The sequence below is a fragment of the Silurus aristotelis genome, assembly GCF_946808225.1.
Source record: "Silurus aristotelis genome assembly, chromosome: 5".
Taxonomy (NCBI): Eukaryota; Metazoa; Chordata; class Actinopteri; order Siluriformes; family Siluridae; genus Silurus; species Silurus aristotelis.
The window spans coordinates 7621608-7639330 of NC_139578.1; the positions used below are offsets into that span (position 1 = coordinate 7621608).

Consider the following 17723-nt stretch of genomic DNA (forward strand, 5'->3'; position numbering starts at 1 on the left):
GCATGAAATTGACTAAATAACAGAAAGCTTTTTAAACATCATGTGTCCGCCTCAATCATAATAATAATAAAAAAGAAACACAACCCTAAAACACAGCTTCTGTGCTATTTCTTGTCTCCCGTCTTGTAAAAACTTAAGCTCGGTACATGTTACTGTCAAAAGCCACTTCCTCAAATCATTTTTCTCATGGCCGGCTCGCTGCGTGAGCATTCACTAATTTTCGGAGCTTGACAGGAGCCATTTTGCACGGGCGAGAAGGCTGAAGAGGCCTGGTGACCCCTTTCCACCACAATTTCTCCATATCACACTGTGAGACTTCATTAACTCTAAGGGCAATTTTCGACACTTTTTTGGGAGGCATTACCAGTATGATGTGCTGTATATTATGCAGCCTTGCCACATAAATGAAATTCAATAATAAGGTGTTTAGCATGAAGGCCAGAGGACCAGCTTTTTACTTTAGCTATAAATTTAATGGAATCATCCGTTTTTGGTGTCAGGTGCTTGACAGGAAATGACAAAAAACTATGCCAAAACTTGCAATCTTTTTTTTTTTTTCAATAATTTTTTTTTACAGAATTTTACCCAAAAACAGATGACAGGAACAACACTGGCTATATTGTTACAATGCTACCTGTGAAGAAGTTACTATATTAACAACTAGATATTAACTACATTAGCAACAAGTCTTTTCTCGTGTTGGAAGCAGGAAAAAATGGGCCGAATCTGAGCCACTTTGACAATGGCCAAACTTTGTTGGTCAGAGCATCTCCAAGGCAGTAGGTCTTCTGGGGTTTTCCTGTGTTGCAGCGGTTACAGTTTTTTTCAGTTGCTTTGGAGCGTTTCTCAGATCAGAAATGAAATTCTCAAAACTACTTGTTCAACCTCCAAACGAACGGACCCTTGTACAGTACAGTAAAAGTGTGAATCCTGTCAGATCTCTTGCAATCAATATAAATCAAATATGCAATCAAATATATTTTGTGCTGCTGAAATTCATAGATGACGTACAGAAGAAATTCAGCCTTGTGCATTTTTAATCACTGTAATCCAAACCATAGTTTACATCAGGAAATACTAAAACTGTTGATATTGATATCTAAGTAAATATGAAGTGTAGGGCGTAATGTAAAGTTAAATAAAAAAGGAAATGGCGCCCCCTTTTGAAACTGATGCAATAAAAGCCATAGTTGATATATTTGTACAACAATTGTCCAATTTTGACCAATTTTCATAAACATTCGCCCAACATTCCCAAACAGCCTGTCCATTGGTTTATGAAGAAGAAATATTCTGATCATGTGACCTGTGTGGTTCTGAAATCAGAAGACCGTTCTTGAATTCTTGAATCGTCCTTAATATTTGCAAACCAGTAAGTGCATTTTCAAAACAATTTGTACAAAATACATCGGATTTCTTGCAAAAGCGTGGGGTTTTTTTTTTAAATCCTTAGTTTATCCCTCAAAAGTAAGTATTTGTGTCAATAAACATATCATGCGCATCAGAATGAAAAGCCTCTTTTTTATTGTTCACAAAAGAGATCGTCGAAATGTTTGGTGATGTTGTCAGTATGATGCTGCACAGTTTCCGGATTCCTTGATATAAACTATGGTTTGGATTACAGTGAATGAAAATGCACAATATTTCTTTTCTACGGCATCTATGAATTTCAGCAGCACAAATGTATTTATTTGATTGCATCTTTGATTTATACTGATTGCAAGAGACCAGATAGGATTTACTGTACTGTACAAGTGTTCGTTTGTTTCTTAGATGTTCATCCATTTTTTTAGAATTTATAATTCTCTGTTTTGCTCTGTCTGTATTCACTCTACAATTGAAGGGTCACAAGATTCACCTTTGACCTGTTTTAGAGAACCAGTTGATCATTGGTTGATTTAATTCCGTTCACTCGCCTTACATTCAAGATTCATCTGCACAATTCATCAATCCACATTTACAAAAAAAAGTTAAATTTTTTAGATGCCAGATGATAACTGGTTTAACCATTTAGCATAACAAGTATACAATGAACTGATGCTGAGATGTTTTGGGGGTTAAGACTATTTTTTTGAAACCAGTATAATATATTTTAATCAACATGACATAAACAAGTAATAATGTAGGAAACAGTAGACACTTGTATATTCGCAATTTCATCAAAGCAACAAGAAATATTCTTAGGATGAGCACAAATGACTAAATGATGTGGAGGTTGAACAAGTAGTTTTGAGAATTTCATTTCTGTTCTGACAAACGCTTTAAAGCAACTGAGAAAAACAGTAAAAAGATCATATTTAAATTACCTAAGCCATGTGAGCTACATGTTTCCAGACTGCACAATACAATCCTTGTGCACTCCAATAAGCGATGTTCATCTGTCTAAGTGTATCTATAAACTCTTTGCCCTACCAGGACCTTTAAATGATACCTGAAGTAACATGGTAAGCTGTGTGGAGAGACAAATGCCAATGGCTTGTTCTGAAATGTCAAACATGACAGCTCAAGACATCTGATGGGAAGATGTGCGTGATCAATTTGAAGTGCCGCTGCTTGTGCGATCGCTGGAAAAGGCCGGTTTGCTCTACCTAGAGGTGGAATGTCTCCCCACAGCGAGCATGAATGGAGCTGTTTAGAATATAGACAACCCCTCCTGGGGTGCAATTCTGCCTCCTTTTCAATGTTCTGAGCATAGACTTGAGTCTCTATTTAATCTGTTATCCTGACCATGATATAGTGGTTACTGAAAGTGAAGGAATTAAATACAAATACAATTGTACATTTTAATAATAGCGCCACTAGCATATAATTGGTGTATAAATACTATTAATTGGAAAGATTTTGTCATGAGTAAACTATCCAACCAACCAATAATGGTTACTCCAAAGAGTCTTTATTTCCAGAAGGCACATAAGTTATAAACAGACCAAAGATGTTTAGTAGGTTTTAAAAATCTACTAATCTTTAAAATAAAAATATTCACATTACCGGACAAATACCGAACGCAACACTTCATTTAGTTAAACCTCATATAACTTATACAAGGTCGAGCAGTACATTCTAAGAGGGTTATACACTTTACAGTAGTTTCACTTAAAAAAGGTTTAAGTAAGAACACAATATGGCGCACAATACAGACAAAAGTTTGTGGACGCCCAAACATATGATTTGCGTGTGTTTCGTTACATTTATTCCCAATTTGCTGTTAAAATATTTTCCATTCCTGTTCCACTAGATTTTGGAATGTGATTGTGGAGAATTGTTTTCTCATTCAGCCATGTGGGTGTTAGTAAAGTCCAGGTCCAAGTACAGGTACTGATGTAGGTGAGGAGCCCTGGGATGCAGCCAGCGTTCCGGTTCATCCCAAAGGTGTTGAGTAGAGTTGAGATCAAAGCTCTATAGCAGGCCTTTCAAGATCTTCCTCTCCAAACTATGCAAACCTTATCTTCATGGAGCTGGCGTTAAGCATGAGAGCAATGTCATGCTGGAACAGATTTGGGTCTACTAGTTCAATTGAAGGGGAAATTTAATGCTACTGTATCCACTTTGTCCAACTTTGTGGTCAAAGTGCAGGATAGAAAAACATATGGCTGGGAAAGTCGGGTGTCCCAATACTTTTGTCCTTATAGTGTAGGGCTAGGCAATATGACGATACAGAATCATCATTGTTTGAAAATGATGTGGAAAATACAATGTGCTGGTATTTTTATACCACTAGTCAGTGGGTAATAGCAGGAATCAGTAGCAGGAGTAACAGGAGGTAATGAAATAATCATTTATTTTGTTAATGAATGTTTTATTTGTTTTTCATTCTGTGTTAAAATTCTTTCTTTTTTTTTTTTTTACTATTTTGCTGCTGTTTAAGTTTAATTATACATAATATCTTAAAGTATCAGTCTTTGTATTTTTTTTAGTATATCGTACACATTGCCCAACCCGATCACATAATTAGTGTTCACAAGTGTTTCTTCATAAACGTCCCTTCAGGATCAGACATGCAGAGCTTCAGGAAAGTCCGGCATCTGTTCGAATAATCTTCAGGACAGTCTCGGAACAGACTCACATGAGCCGGCGTGATGAAGTCGAAGCTCTCGACGCGCACCCCCTTCTCCTGCAGCGACTGAACCATCTTCTCCACGTCTCTACACCTGATCACACGGTCTGCTCTGGAGTAGAGGTACATCTGAGGCCAGGGCGCCGGACGCTCCATCATGGCGTCGTAGTGGTTCTTGTGGAAGTGTTTGGTCACAGGATATAAGACGACTCTGAGCAGGAACACGGTCACTGCAAACAAAGCCAGGAGAAGACAGCGGAGCAGGAAATTGACTTTCGTACCCAGTGTAATTTTGAGAGCTCGCAGGGCGCCGAGGACGTTCTGGTTCCCTGGAGCGCTGTCCATCACCGATCCCACTACGTACAGAGAGGCGAACTGCTTGTGGCTTTGCAGGAGCTCCACCATGTAGCGGTAGAGCATGAAGCCACCGTTGCTGAACACGTGGAAGAAGATTGGGTTGTTCTCCACCTCGTAGTCATACAGGATCTCGAGCAGATTGTGTGCTGTGCTATGGAGCTCCTTGTAGCCGAACGATTCGGAGATGAACACCGTCTTCAAGGGAGCCGTATAGCGGACTGTTACACATCCCTGAAACGATGGCAGGAGAAGCAGAATATTATAATACGAACATATAAATAATAATAGAAATAATTGAGGAGTGGTCAAAGCTTACTTGTTCGTTGTAAATCGAGCTGTACTTTGAGAGATGTTTGTCTCGACAGCCAGCCCAGCCTAAAAGGATTACGACTGGTTGCTTTGATCCGTGCCAGTATTTCTCTAAAGAAGGAGAACAACATAAGTGAAGGTACGCAAAGCATGATGAGCAAAAGATTTTATATCTACACCATATAAATGATCTGACTGGGTCTTACATTTTGTTCACATTCAAACCAACAACATCACCATAAATCAAGACCTTTGATATCAAATAGAGGCGAACAATTTAATAAGACTGAAACCTAGGTTGGATTGTACTTGCCGAAAACAATTATTCAAAAGATCATTAAAAATGTTTATACACTCCATATAAAAATAATACTAAACTTTATTACAAAAATTTTAAATGTAAAAACGGTAATGAATAATGAAAATGTGCTAAATGTAATAAATATTACATATTAAATATATTACTAAATATTAAAGAAAAGAAATGCAAAATGAACAAAAAAGACACCTCAAATAAGCAGCATGTAGTGTGAGTGAATCGCCTCTAGAGGCCTCTCTCGTACTGCATAACGCAACCCGGAAAAACTATCCATATAGATTTTTTCAGATAGCCGATGGTTCCAGCAATCAACTATTGGTGCCGAATAATCAGCAAAACAGCCGACAACAATCCATTAGATAAAGAAAAACACTGGAATATTGTCAAAATTGTAGTCAATTAAAAAAAACAGGTGTGGTGTCCAACATTCATTAAATCAATAATTTATCCACAGTACCTGTTTTTTTCAAACATAGGTAAAAAACAAACCATACACCAGTCATTCACAAATGAACATTCACATCCACACACTAATTTACCTCTGAGAGCAAATTAACAAGTGTCCACCTGCTGCCATGCTTTTGGAAGTTAGGAGGAAAATGTTTGGAGCAGCCTACACAGGTACCTGAGGTAGAATTTATTTTTAACTATATTTCTGTCTGAAAATAAATCAAGCCGAAAAAATCCATGAAATCCATTTATTCACTGGAGACACGTGCTGTAATTCTATACCCGTCTACCTGATTTGGATGCAAATAAATGGATTAAATACCTCTGGTCTTTTTCTAGTCTTCTTCTGTTCAGTTTGGGCGAGTCTGTGCCAACGATAGTTTCCTACTCTTGTTTTAAAGTTGGCAGGAATGGACCCGACGTGGTCTTCTGTTCTTGTAGCCCTTCCACCTCAAGGTTCTGAGAAGCTTTTCTGTTCACCACCATTGTAAAGAGTGCTTATATGGTATGATTTACTATAGACTCAGGCTGGCTCAGACCAGTCTCTTCTAATGTCTTGTATCAACAAGCTGTTTCAGTCTGCAGACCTTTCACACTCAGGATGTTGACTTGTCAGGTTTGATCAGAAGCGTCTGAAATACTCAGCCCAACTGGCACCAAGAACCATGTCATATAAAAAGTTTACACTTGTTACTCATTCTGGGGTTTTGACGTGAACACTAACCGAGGCCCTTGATCTTATGTGTTTGATTACTTATATTTTATCAGAGACCTGCTGCAATATGGGTGGACATCACATGATATGACAACCTAGATCATGTTCTAAAGGCAGTGACAACTCAAAATCTTTTTGATATGGATTGTATATTCTTTTCACTCAGGAAAAAGTGATTCCTTCATCTTGTTTTTTTTTTGTTTTTTTAAGAAAAAGTTATAGTGAAGAAAATGCATGTCTCGCTTTGTTTTCACTGAATTATGTGCTTAGACTGTTTCTAGATGCCATTCAAGTTATAAGATATGAGTTATGAGAGTTTTACTTGGTTACATGGTAGAGGAAAGGAGGGGGGAAAGTGGCTTTTTACTTGTCACATGTACGTTACAGCAGAGTAAGATGTAGAGGTTTTAGTTGGGAGGGACGAGGATGGACAGTATTAGAAATGAGTTTATTAGAGGGACAGCGAATGTAGGACATTTTGGAGACAAGGTGAGGGAGATTGAGATGGTTTGGACATGTGCAGAGAAGGGACATGGGGTATATCGGTAAGAGAATGCTAAGGATGGAGCTACCAGGAAGGAGGAAAAGAGGAAGACCAAGTGGAAGGTTTATGGATGTGGTGAGGAAAGACATGCAGGTAGTTGGGGTGAAAGAGGCAAATGTAGAGGACAGGGGTGTGACCACAAGGTCACACCATGACATATCGACATCTCATTGGTCTTCAGGTCAACAAACTGGAATTCTGGAAAACAGTTGACCGAGAAACATCTTTGTACCAAGCGTTTCTGGTCTTCAGGGTTGAATCCACATGCCGAACAATGGGAATAGATTGTAACACCCTTTTTGACTGATGACAGTTAATAGTAAGGATGTCAGGGGGCGGGCCATTTCAAATTCTAGAAAGCATTTGTTTAGACAGATCTGAAAGTACAGAATGACGTCATTCATATTGTCGTCTCGTATTGGTGGTACTAAGAATGCGAATTTGGTCACTGGCTGATAGATAACCTTAAGGTATAACAAATACTTAAAATGAACGGCACAGTAAGTAAAAAGTAAAAGTTTCTGACAGTTTGTGTCTGAAATGCAAAATAACTCGGGCTTTAGTCATTGAACAGCGTCGCGCGTCGCTAAGCAACACAAGAAACCGGAAGTGCTTGTTTTTTACAAATATTATTAATATTAGAATACGCAATTTAGTAATGAATAACTGACCTGCAATTCACAAGCCAATGTGCAACGATCTTAGTTTATTAGATGTTTTTTTTACATAGAAACTAGTTAAATCAGGATCAGCTTCCAGTGTGTTGTCACATGAATGGGCTCATATTCAATGCAAACACGCTTTTTTTGTTTCATTGTGCTTTTCCATGTGATGCTTCGAAATGGAAATGGTGTAACACGACATCCGTCGGTGCAGTGCATAAGGAGGCGGAACCTGCCACTGTTAGCCTGCTAGCCTACTCTAGGGCATCTGCTCAGACTTACCTGAGACCTCGGGCTCGGGAAAAACTATGTTGTAGTCCATGCCATTCTCTCCCATATTGAGAAGTTTTGTTATCCCTCTCGTCTGAGTGCCATCAATATGAAATATGGAAAAAAAACGAGCCCCAGGTTCTCCCCAATCTCTGTGATGTACAGAAGCACAGTGACAGCGATTTTTCCTCCACACTTCCGGTCTCAGGGCTCAATCCCAATTAGACCAGTATTTTAAATATAGTGCCCTACATCCTCGTTCATGTTGCACACTATTTAGTGCACCTATATAGGCAACAAACAGGTATTTGTCCTACAATCTTAATTTCTATTAAAAAAATTTAATCAAAACGTTTAATTTTATTGTATGTGGCCATTTTTGACTTTGTGTCCTAAATTAATTCAGGAAATTAATTTAGGACACAATTTTGTGTGAAATCTTTGGGTACTTGAATCTATTGTATGTTATACATGGATATATACGAGAACACATGGCACAGACCTATTCTTCTGGTAGTGTATCATGTCAACCTGTAGGATTAGTGAATTATATAGATACATGAGGGACATTAGCTGAAATAAATGCAATGTAGAAGAAAACGATGGAAAGATTTAACAATAATAAAAAAGAGATTAAAAAAAATCTGAATACTAATCATTAGATATGAGTCTGTTTTCTTAATATTATATATGATCTGGAAATTATGTTGAATATGTGGCGGTATTGTATTAAATATTATCGTATATATAATATTATTTTTTATATATAATTTATATTTAGGAAAATGCATTTCTAGTTGTACAGCTTGACCTGTTGGGTTTTTTATAGACGTTAACCACGCCCACTGTTCCAGAAATAAAGGTAATGTAAAAGAAAACGATGGAAAAGGGAGCAATTATAAAAATCCTACACATTAGATTTTAAAAGTGGGTATTTATTTTTCTTAATATTACAAATAATCCGCAATATATTGTTTTGTTATTGTTTAATCAAAATAAAACTGGATTTGACGTGTACTTTTTCGTGGATACGCCTCCAATATTCATTAACCCCGCCCACCTTTCTAATCTATTCAGGGGGGGAAACATGGCGGAATCCAGTCAACTCTGATTACTGGGGGGAAAAACATAATGCCAAAAAATATGAATGAAATAAAAATACACATTGGTAGCTGTTACCAAAAAAATATTATTAATAAAGTGATGAAACTGACTACATAATAAGTAACATTGCTCCCAGTCAATTTGTCAGTCTCTGCTGAACTGTTTTAAATGGATGGTTTTTACCTGACAAGTTAAATGGGTAAAACTTTATTACATAGTAAGTCTGGTTAAGCAGACAGTTTCGCATTGCATCGCAGGACATCTACAGCACACGGGGCCGGACCAGGGCCAGGAAGATTGTGAAGGTGACCTCAGCCATGCCAACAATGGACTCTTTTATTTGTTGCGTTCAGGGACGCACCCCCTCTCTTCGAAAGCAAACACAGAGAGAATGTGGAGAAACTTCTTCCCGCATGCCATTCAGAGGTTAAATCAGGAGACACCAAGCAACTAGCCTGGCCAATGTAGATTCTTTCAAATATTCTTTACATGGGAAGGTCATGTGCAAAATCATTTCACTGTTGTTTAACTCCACCTACTTAACAACAAGAGCTTGACGAATCATGACTAATGCACATTTATGTGCTATCATGTAGGAATGAACAAGCAGTCAAAATGCATTCAATTTCATTTGTCCATAATTAGCTAGATAGAAAGCAGCAAAAATCACTGTGTTGTCAGCGAAGTGTCATTATATGGATGAGAGATCTGGCAAATGCTGAAAGAGTTCAATAAAAAGAGGGCTCAAGATTCTAATAGAGATGTGGATCAGTGGAGTTGCTCTTTAAACTGTGGTGTAGTTATGCTTATTTGCATAAAAACAAGAAGCAAATCTGATAACTCAATTATTTTATTCAGGTTTAAAAATATGTAATGACAATGCTGATCTATACAGGACAGTTATATCAGTGAATGCTTCTGGAAAAAATTGTAAAGACCATTGTAGTTTTAGTCAGACTAATACAATATAATACTACACCATGCGGTTTATACAGAGCATTTTTTTTTTTGGAGAACATCCCCCGAATCTTTGCAGTGGCAATCCTTTGTCAGTTACTTGATAGGAGAAAAGATTTCCCGTCACAAAGCACTCCTCCGTCTGCTTCCAGAATAATAGAGGGCACAGGCATACTGTTAACTCTCTCAACCTTCACCATTTTCTGCACAATTCCTGTGCTCATGCCAGCCGGCTCTGGAGGGATGGCAGTGTCTGAAGAGATCTCTGTAGACACGCGCCTTGCAAAAGGCAGCGAGTTGGCACTGGAGCCATCAGCCTCACTGTCTGTCCAACAAGATTCTGTGTCTGAAGCAGAGGACAGCCGTGTCTTTCCCCAGCGGCAGTTAGCACGTGTGGCATTGCCAATCCGGACACCTAGGGCATGCTGGCTGGTTAGGACTGTCTGATGAGAAGAGGTGCCACTGGTGGAGATGGAGGATGAGCGCTTATTCATTCCAACACACAGAATAAGGCGAAGAAGAGGCACATAGCGTACAATGGCTAGTCTGTATTTAGGGTGTATAATGGCATAGATTATAGGGTTGTGGATGGCAGAGGATTTGGCGATCACAGCAGGGATGGAGTTCATATAAGGAGTCAGGACATGGGCATAGCCAGCTGTGGCAGTGAGAGCCACCACCGAGTAAGGCGACCAGGAAATGATAAATAGTAAGATAACCAAAAGGGCCACTTTGGCCATTTTCCATTCAGTCTTAATGCATTCGAGCATCTTATGTGTTTCACCAGAGCCAAGCTGTCTTACCTCTTTGCGGGTTTTTCGAATGGCTTGAAAGATGGCAAAGTAACAGGCAGCAATAATGCTCAAAGGGATGAAAAAGACAAATATGAACAAAAGAATGGTGTAGGTGCGCACCGATGGCGTGAATGACATGTAGTCCCAAGAGCAGGACGTCTGCAGACCCTCTGGGACGTATGCACTCCAGCCAAAGAAAGGAGGTAGACTCCAACCCAGAGAATAGAGCCATAGCAGTGCGAGAACTGTACTAGTCCTGCTTTGACTCACCTGGCCTAGCAAAGCAAGAGGCCGGGTTATGGCGAGGCAGCGGTCAAAAGCTATCGCAGTTAAAGTCATCATTGAGCAGATCCCAAAGAGGCCACCACAGAAGGCATACAGCTCGCACACACGCTCGCCGAACACCCAACGCCGGTGCAGGCTGGCCACAAAGAACACAGGTGACTGTGTGAGCGACATAAAGAAATCCGACACGGCCAGGTTGACCACCAGCATGTTTCCTGGTGTGCGCAGTGGGCGGCTGCGGCAGAACACATAGATAACCAGAGCATTTCCTATCACACCCGTGATCCCCACTATAAGGATGAACGATCCGAGAATGTAGTGAGCGTGATCCGGGACGTCCACGGTAGGAAAAATGTGTGTGATCTCATTGTGCTGAATGGGGGTCGGCCAGTGGGATGGTACATGCTGCATCTTGTAGTTTTCAGCACTCAGGGACTCCTTAAACACAGCTGTGCAGATTAAATCATCTGGGTGGCAGAGATACTCACTCTGAGTTGAATGCAGGTTCATGGTCTTGGTAATGCAAAAATTCGCCAGGGATCTGTCCAAATTATAAGGTATGTTTAAAACAGAATTGCATAAATGTAGGTTAACGGAAGACTTGGTGAAAAGCGTACGAAAAAAAAAAAAAGACCACCGTATCTCATATCTGCTTTTAACCTGAGTGAAAATGTCCCCAGCATTTGCTTTTTATATTCATATTGATCATTGCACACAGAAGGGCATTGATTTATGTTCTCTAGTCTGGTCTGATTTTATATCCATTTAATGATATTCGCACATATGATGAAGATTTAGTGTTGATATTAGTGGACTCTGAATTAAGTCTGAAGAAAAAGACACATTAAACACATTAATATACCTTCAATATACGGCGTTCTCTAAAATTGCATGCGTCATTCAGCAAAGAACAAGAGCAAGAGGGAAAAGTAGACCATTACTAACTATCGACTTTTAGAGTCATTAAGTGACTAAATGTCACTACTGCTTAAATTCTGGACAAAATGTTAGCCCTAAAGAGGTTAAGATGGAAAAAACTACACCCAAAATGTAGCTAAATTGATGTTTGAGTGGCTGTGGTGAGTTGGATCAATAACGTAAAATGTAGAGCAAAGCATTTGTTGCTACAAATAACTTTTTTAGGAGAAAGGAGATTTTTTTTCACAAAGTGCTTAGAAACAGTGAACATTCATCTTGATGCATTGGAAAATCTCGGAAATATAAATTGAAATAAACGAGATATGACAGAGTATTTTTATGCTGGCGCTGTTCAATTTTTATTCATTTATAACACTGGAGTGTACAAAAGTTTACTGTGACTTAAATTGCAGCTGTTCCACTTGAAATTATTAGAAAATAATAAAAAGCAGTAAAAATGCAAATTATAGCTCTAGAAAGGAGCGGGACAGGAGGCCGTAGTACCAACTGCAATCACTGCTTTAAAGCCAGTCTCTTTTTAAGCTATAGCTAAACTCTACTACTTTAAAGAATACTGCGTTACCACATCACAGCCTCACACTGTGTCTGTTTCTTCTTTATACGTTTTTATATATTTATTCATTTGTTATTCTTCATGATCTATCTATCTATCTATCTGTCTGTCTGTCTGTCTGTCTGTCTGTCTGTCTGTCTGTCTGTCTGCAACTCCACTCCAAAATATGATTATAGTCTGTAGTAATACCATTATAATCTTATAATAATATTTAGTCCTCTACCTTTTATAATTACAAAAAAATGTGTTAAGGTTTTAAAAGCACTGGTAATGAGAGAAAAAGATGGAATTCATTAAAAAAAAAAATAATAAAAAAAAAAGTGGCAGACAAAAAACAACCAGGAGGTGGCAGCCTTTTTATTTCTACACAATTTATCATCTAACAATGCCTGGAGAGAAGCCAAGCAAAAGTTATTATTTCGTGGAATGTTATTAATTTGGTCTATGGTCTTAAATAGCCCATATTTCGTATTTATTAAACATCAAATTTGCTTTTCTTGCACATCCTTCATCACGTCTGTGTCAGCACCTGCAAAGTGAACATTTTGTGAATAGGCAAGAAAGTGATCCCACAATCTTCACTTTTGTGTATGAAGCATGACAATGTATCTGGAAAACATAAACCTATAAACTCACACACATTCTTCAGTTCATTTATACTTCATTTTATACTTTAGTTCCACTGAAAGATGGTCAGTGGTCTTACTTACACTTGGATTTCTCACTTTCCTTCAATAAAAATCCATCATAAAGTATGGTTTCAGTGTTGGCCAAGCAGAATCCATTGGACCTCCAAACATCTGGAAAGAAACATTATCATCAGATAAAATATGTGAAGAATGAAACAAATCCGTGTGTATTTTTCAATATAAAACAATAGCAATGATGAATTCTGTATTCTGATTGGTCAGGCATTTCAATTTCACATCTATAAACCTAACAATAAACAAATAAGGAATAAGTTCTGTGATGTATAATCATTAATTTGGTGATGTTTTCTGTAAGGATTTTATTCAGAATTTAATCTCTATGGTTAGTATTAAAATTAGTCTAAAATAAGGTTTTTTACTTTTTTTTTTATTATCTACTTTAAATAAGAAAAAAGTATGGCTGGTGAGGAAATGCTTACTATAACGTAAGTTAGAAACAGAAACTAGCTTGTCTAACAAGATAAAATGCACATATATTAATAGATCAAATTATGATGTTTGATGTTTACGAAATGAAAACTGGTATCACTGGCTAATATCTGTGGTAAAAATACTCGCTGTGGTGCTTTTACAGATCAGTGATTGTAATTCTGTTTTGTGTCGGGCCGCAGAACATCATCCCGTCGCTGATTATTATCCCAGAGCTGTGAAGATCTTTATAAAAGATACTCTGAAGACAAACCTGCCTCTGTGACAGGACTGAAAGGCTGAAATGTGTCATAAGTAATGTTCATAGCCTCCTCAGGTAGGGGTTCCTCATCTGATGTGAGTAATGCCTCATACTGGGAATACTAAGAAAGACAAATACTCAGTACAAAAAAAAATAATACAAAAATGGCAAAACTGTTGAATTGAAACCATTTTCCTACCTTATTAGACATACAGATTATACTGTTCAGTAATTTTTCCACCTCGTCCAACTGGCTTTGTGTCATTGCTGTCTCCATGATTCAGTTAGCTTTGGAGGTGCATGCTAATACAAAACATTCAAAGTTTAAAATAACATTATTTCTTTAAAACTCATGCCATCTGCCTAAAACTGTTGGATCATTAAATGTAAAGTGTAAAAAAATCACTGCTATAAACACACTTCTGGAAATTATTTTGGAATTTCTAATATATCGTAAACACACCTTACACTTTTGTCTGACTTTTTGCCAAGGTTTTTATCACCTTCTCACCTCAGGGATGAAAAGCATTAACACGTTATTACTTCACACCTCTACACCCACAGTTATCTAGGGGTGATTTGAAAAGTAAATGGCACTTAGATTTGGATAGTTTCCTTTTAGAATAGTGTCTGGGTTTCAAATGTGCTCAAACCGGCTGGTTTTATTCCACTTGTCAGAGTGTCTAATATAAATCTGAGACTGTAACTTTAACCTGTCTTGCCTAGTATTTAACTAGCTGTTTAATTGTTTTATGTATCTAGTTATTTCTAGAGGGTTTTTTTTTACACAATGGACATTGTCTCAAATCAGCTTTACAGAATGTAAGAATTATAGAGCAAAAATATTTATTTGAATTATGCATATTTATCTTAAATGAGAAAGCCTGGGGTGACTGGGGCAAAGAAAAACTCCCTTCAGATGGTATGAGGAAGAAACATTGAGAGGAACCAGACTCAAAAGGGGAACCATCCTCATTTGGGTGACATCAAGTGTGTGATTATAAATGATCTTCTTTATACAGTCCTATACATTCAGTTGAAGTTGTGAAACCAGGAGCTCCTAAGCAACTTATAAAATAGCTCAACATCTGAGATCATCATAGATCAAACACCAACTTCTCCATGCCCGATGTCCAAATGTTTAATAATGGAGAAACGGCATATGTTGAATTGTTTGTCCTCAAAGTCTAATGTTCAAACTCTTCATGAAGTGGGATCCAAATGGTGCTGGTACATCTCCAGTTTGGTTTGAACATTAAAAAATAGCTTGATGAATATTGGCAATGAAAGACTTTAGTGTACATGTTTTATTCTTCTTTTTATATTTGTTCACCATCTCTTTGGGTTTTTTTTGCGCCCCACAAATTACAATCTGATTGGTTGAATGCTTGTGTTTCTACAGTGATTTTTCTGAAAAGATTTACTTTTCATAATTGAAACCATTCAGTGAGTTCCCATAGGTTGTATGTCAAATATGCAGGTTGGAAAATAATGCTGTTGTGTGAAAGCACCATGAAAAGTTGCACTGAAGGTCAAATCAAAGAACACATGATCTAATCTGAGATCAAATTAACTAGTTCAAACAAATTTGGTCCTTTATTAAACATTATGCAGCTGATTAAGTGGGTGAATGTATTAATCAGCCAGGATCACATTTGATATCTGAAAACTACTAACCAAATTAATTAGCTTGGTTTGATCATCGCTGAAGCTTTTCGTGTATCTGACAAACTGTACAACCTACACATAATTTCATGTCAGTGCAAGCTGACTACATAATTCTTTAAATCAAATGGATTTGTTCAAAGTGCACATGAAAAGTTACATAACCTTCCAGTGACTACATTCTTCATAGTGTTGCACTAAACAATTATCTGATCTGCCTTTTTCAGAATTTTTGTTGAGAAACCTGTAGCCAGACAAATTATGAAGAAAAGAAACACTCACCCACTTCATGGAAATTAATTTACTTCACGTTCACCTCATTTAGCTTTTATGAAAGAAAAAGTTTCGCAGTTCTGTTTAAAAGCATGTATTAATATACACAATAGATCTGTGCAGGGATTTCATTTATGTGCCTTCTCTATCTGCTGTTAAGTCATGTGAGGGACCCAAGACGTTCGTAAGGGTACGGGGTAAAGCTTAGTTGACTTCAGTTTGGAGCTATTCCAACATTCCCCTCCGTATCTATGGAAAATGTGGCTCCAAGTTGGTTACACTTAATATGCACAACTGGGATTTCACTCTGAGGAACAGACTAGAAGTCGAGTTACATGGGTTTTTCTCTGCTGATATATATATATATATATATATATATATATATATATATATATATATATATATATATATATATATATATATATATATATATATATATATATGTGTGTGTGTGTGTTTATAATATATATATATATATATATATATATATTTCACTACATGTCGTACCCTGTATGTATGTGTATGTGATGAATAAAATTTGATTTGATATATATATATATACACACATAAGGACATTAGACAGTGGATGCTTGATAACTTTCTTCTGCTTAACTTAGATAAGACGGAAGTACTTTTACTTGGACCACTTGCAGCTAGAAGTAAACTTTCTGATTACGTAGCATCTCTGGATGGTGTTTCTGTCTCAGTGTGTACAGCAGTCAAAAACCTTGGTGTGATTATTGAGATATAATGATATGATATAGAAATATGATGTTACAGGATGCAGAAAAACTAGTTCAAGCTTTTGTTACATCTAGATTAGAGTACTGTAATGTTTTACTGTCTGGGTGTGTATGTAATTGCATTCAGTTAGTTCAGAATGAACACACTGGCTCCCAATTAAATCTCGCATTGATTATAAAACACTACTACTGATGTATAAAGTACTTAACACTCTCGCACCACAGTATCTGAGTGAACTTCTGTACCAGAATGATCCTCCACGCCTACTTAGATCAAAAGGTGCAGGCTATTTGTTGGTACCTCAAATAATGAAGACTACAGCAGGGGGCAGATCTTTCTCTTATAAAACCCCACAGTTATGGAACAACCTTCCAATCCGTGTTCAGGACTCAGACACAGCCTCAGTGTTCAAGTCGAGGCTGAAAACATTTATTAAGTCCAGCCTTTTATCTGTAGGTTTTTCTTAGGTAAAGGCAAAGATCTGGAGGGAGCATGGATATAGAGTGTTTGGTGAACTGTGGTATTTGTGTGCTGTCGTCCCCTCACTTTCACACATTCACTCAGGTTTGTTGATGGTGGTGTGGCAGGTCGTCTCTTATCCCAGAGATCCCTCATGTCTGTGTTACCTTCTGGTTCTCCCTTGTAGTTATGCTGCCATAGCGAGTCTTGCCAGAGTCCAAACTGCACAGTGACATTAACTTTCATACAATAAGGACACATAATAATCCATATCCTTTTCCTCCTGTCACCTCTCTACTCTCTCGGTCGAGTGAAACATGCTCCTGAGGCCCCAGTGACCACTGTTCCTGCCCCTCTTCCCTCCGTGGATCTTCCCACTTCGTCCAGGTCTGCCTCTGGATAGTGTTCTCTGCGATTGGAGGTCACTCTGTGCAGCTGGGGATGGTTTCTCATCAAAGCCTTGGGTGGTTCCATGAAATTCCGGAGTAAGAACAGGAGCTTTGAGGATGGATTTGGATTGTAGTTAATGTCAACAGTCTGCTACATTGACTCAGGACTACAGTTTGCTTCTGATCATCATCACTGCACCCCGTATATCTGCAATAAATGGATATTCTGTGCAACCCAGATGAGGATGGGTTCCCTCTTGAGTCTGGTTACTTTCAAGAATTCATCCTCATGCCATCTCGGGGAGTTTTTCCTTGCCACAGTCGCCACTGGCTCACTCAACAGGGACAAACGAACACTTATAAAGAACATGTTTATTTTTTATCACCACATTATCTGTGTAAAGCTGCTTTGAGACAATGTTAATTGTTAAAAGTGCTATACAAATAAAAATTAATTGAATTGAACTGAAATTAAATGTGGCTCATAAACAAGAACCAATG

The 17723-nt window shown here is 37.8% G+C and overlaps 3 protein-coding genes across 3 annotated transcripts; all 3 read right to left on the minus strand.

Moving 5' to 3' along the window:
- Positions 1–2871: 2871 nt before the first annotated feature.
- Positions 2872–7899, minus strand: tmem53 (transmembrane protein 53). Its single transcript, XM_083541867.1, has 3 exons — positions 7693–7899; positions 4728–4831; positions 2872–4642 (listed from the first exon to the last, which is right to left on the minus strand). The coding sequence occupies exons 1-3, from the start codon at positions 7745–7747 to the stop codon at positions 3956–3958; spliced, it is 846 nt and encodes a 281-aa protein (XP_083397993.1). The 5' UTR covers positions 7748–7899; the 3' UTR covers positions 2872–3955.
- Positions 7900–9704: 1805 nt separating this feature from the next.
- opn4.1 (opsin 4.1) lies at positions 9705–11619 on the minus strand. Its single transcript, XM_083541787.1, has one exon. It carries the CDS (start codon positions 11328–11330, stop codon positions 9834–9836), a length of 1497 nt encoding a protein of 498 aa, XP_083397913.1. The 5' UTR covers positions 11331–11619; the 3' UTR covers positions 9705–9833.
- A 481-nt stretch (positions 11620–12100) lies between these two features.
- Positions 12101–15816, minus strand: pxdc1a (PX domain containing 1a). Its single transcript, XM_083541136.1, has 5 exons — positions 15640–15816; positions 13892–13995; positions 13705–13813; positions 13023–13112; positions 12101–12841 (listed from the first exon to the last, which is right to left on the minus strand). Exons 2-5 carry the CDS (start codon positions 13967–13969, stop codon positions 12795–12797), a joined length of 324 nt encoding a protein of 107 aa, XP_083397262.1. The 5' UTR covers positions 13970–13995; positions 15640–15816; the 3' UTR covers positions 12101–12794.
- Between the last annotated feature and the right edge of the window lie 1907 nt (positions 15817–17723).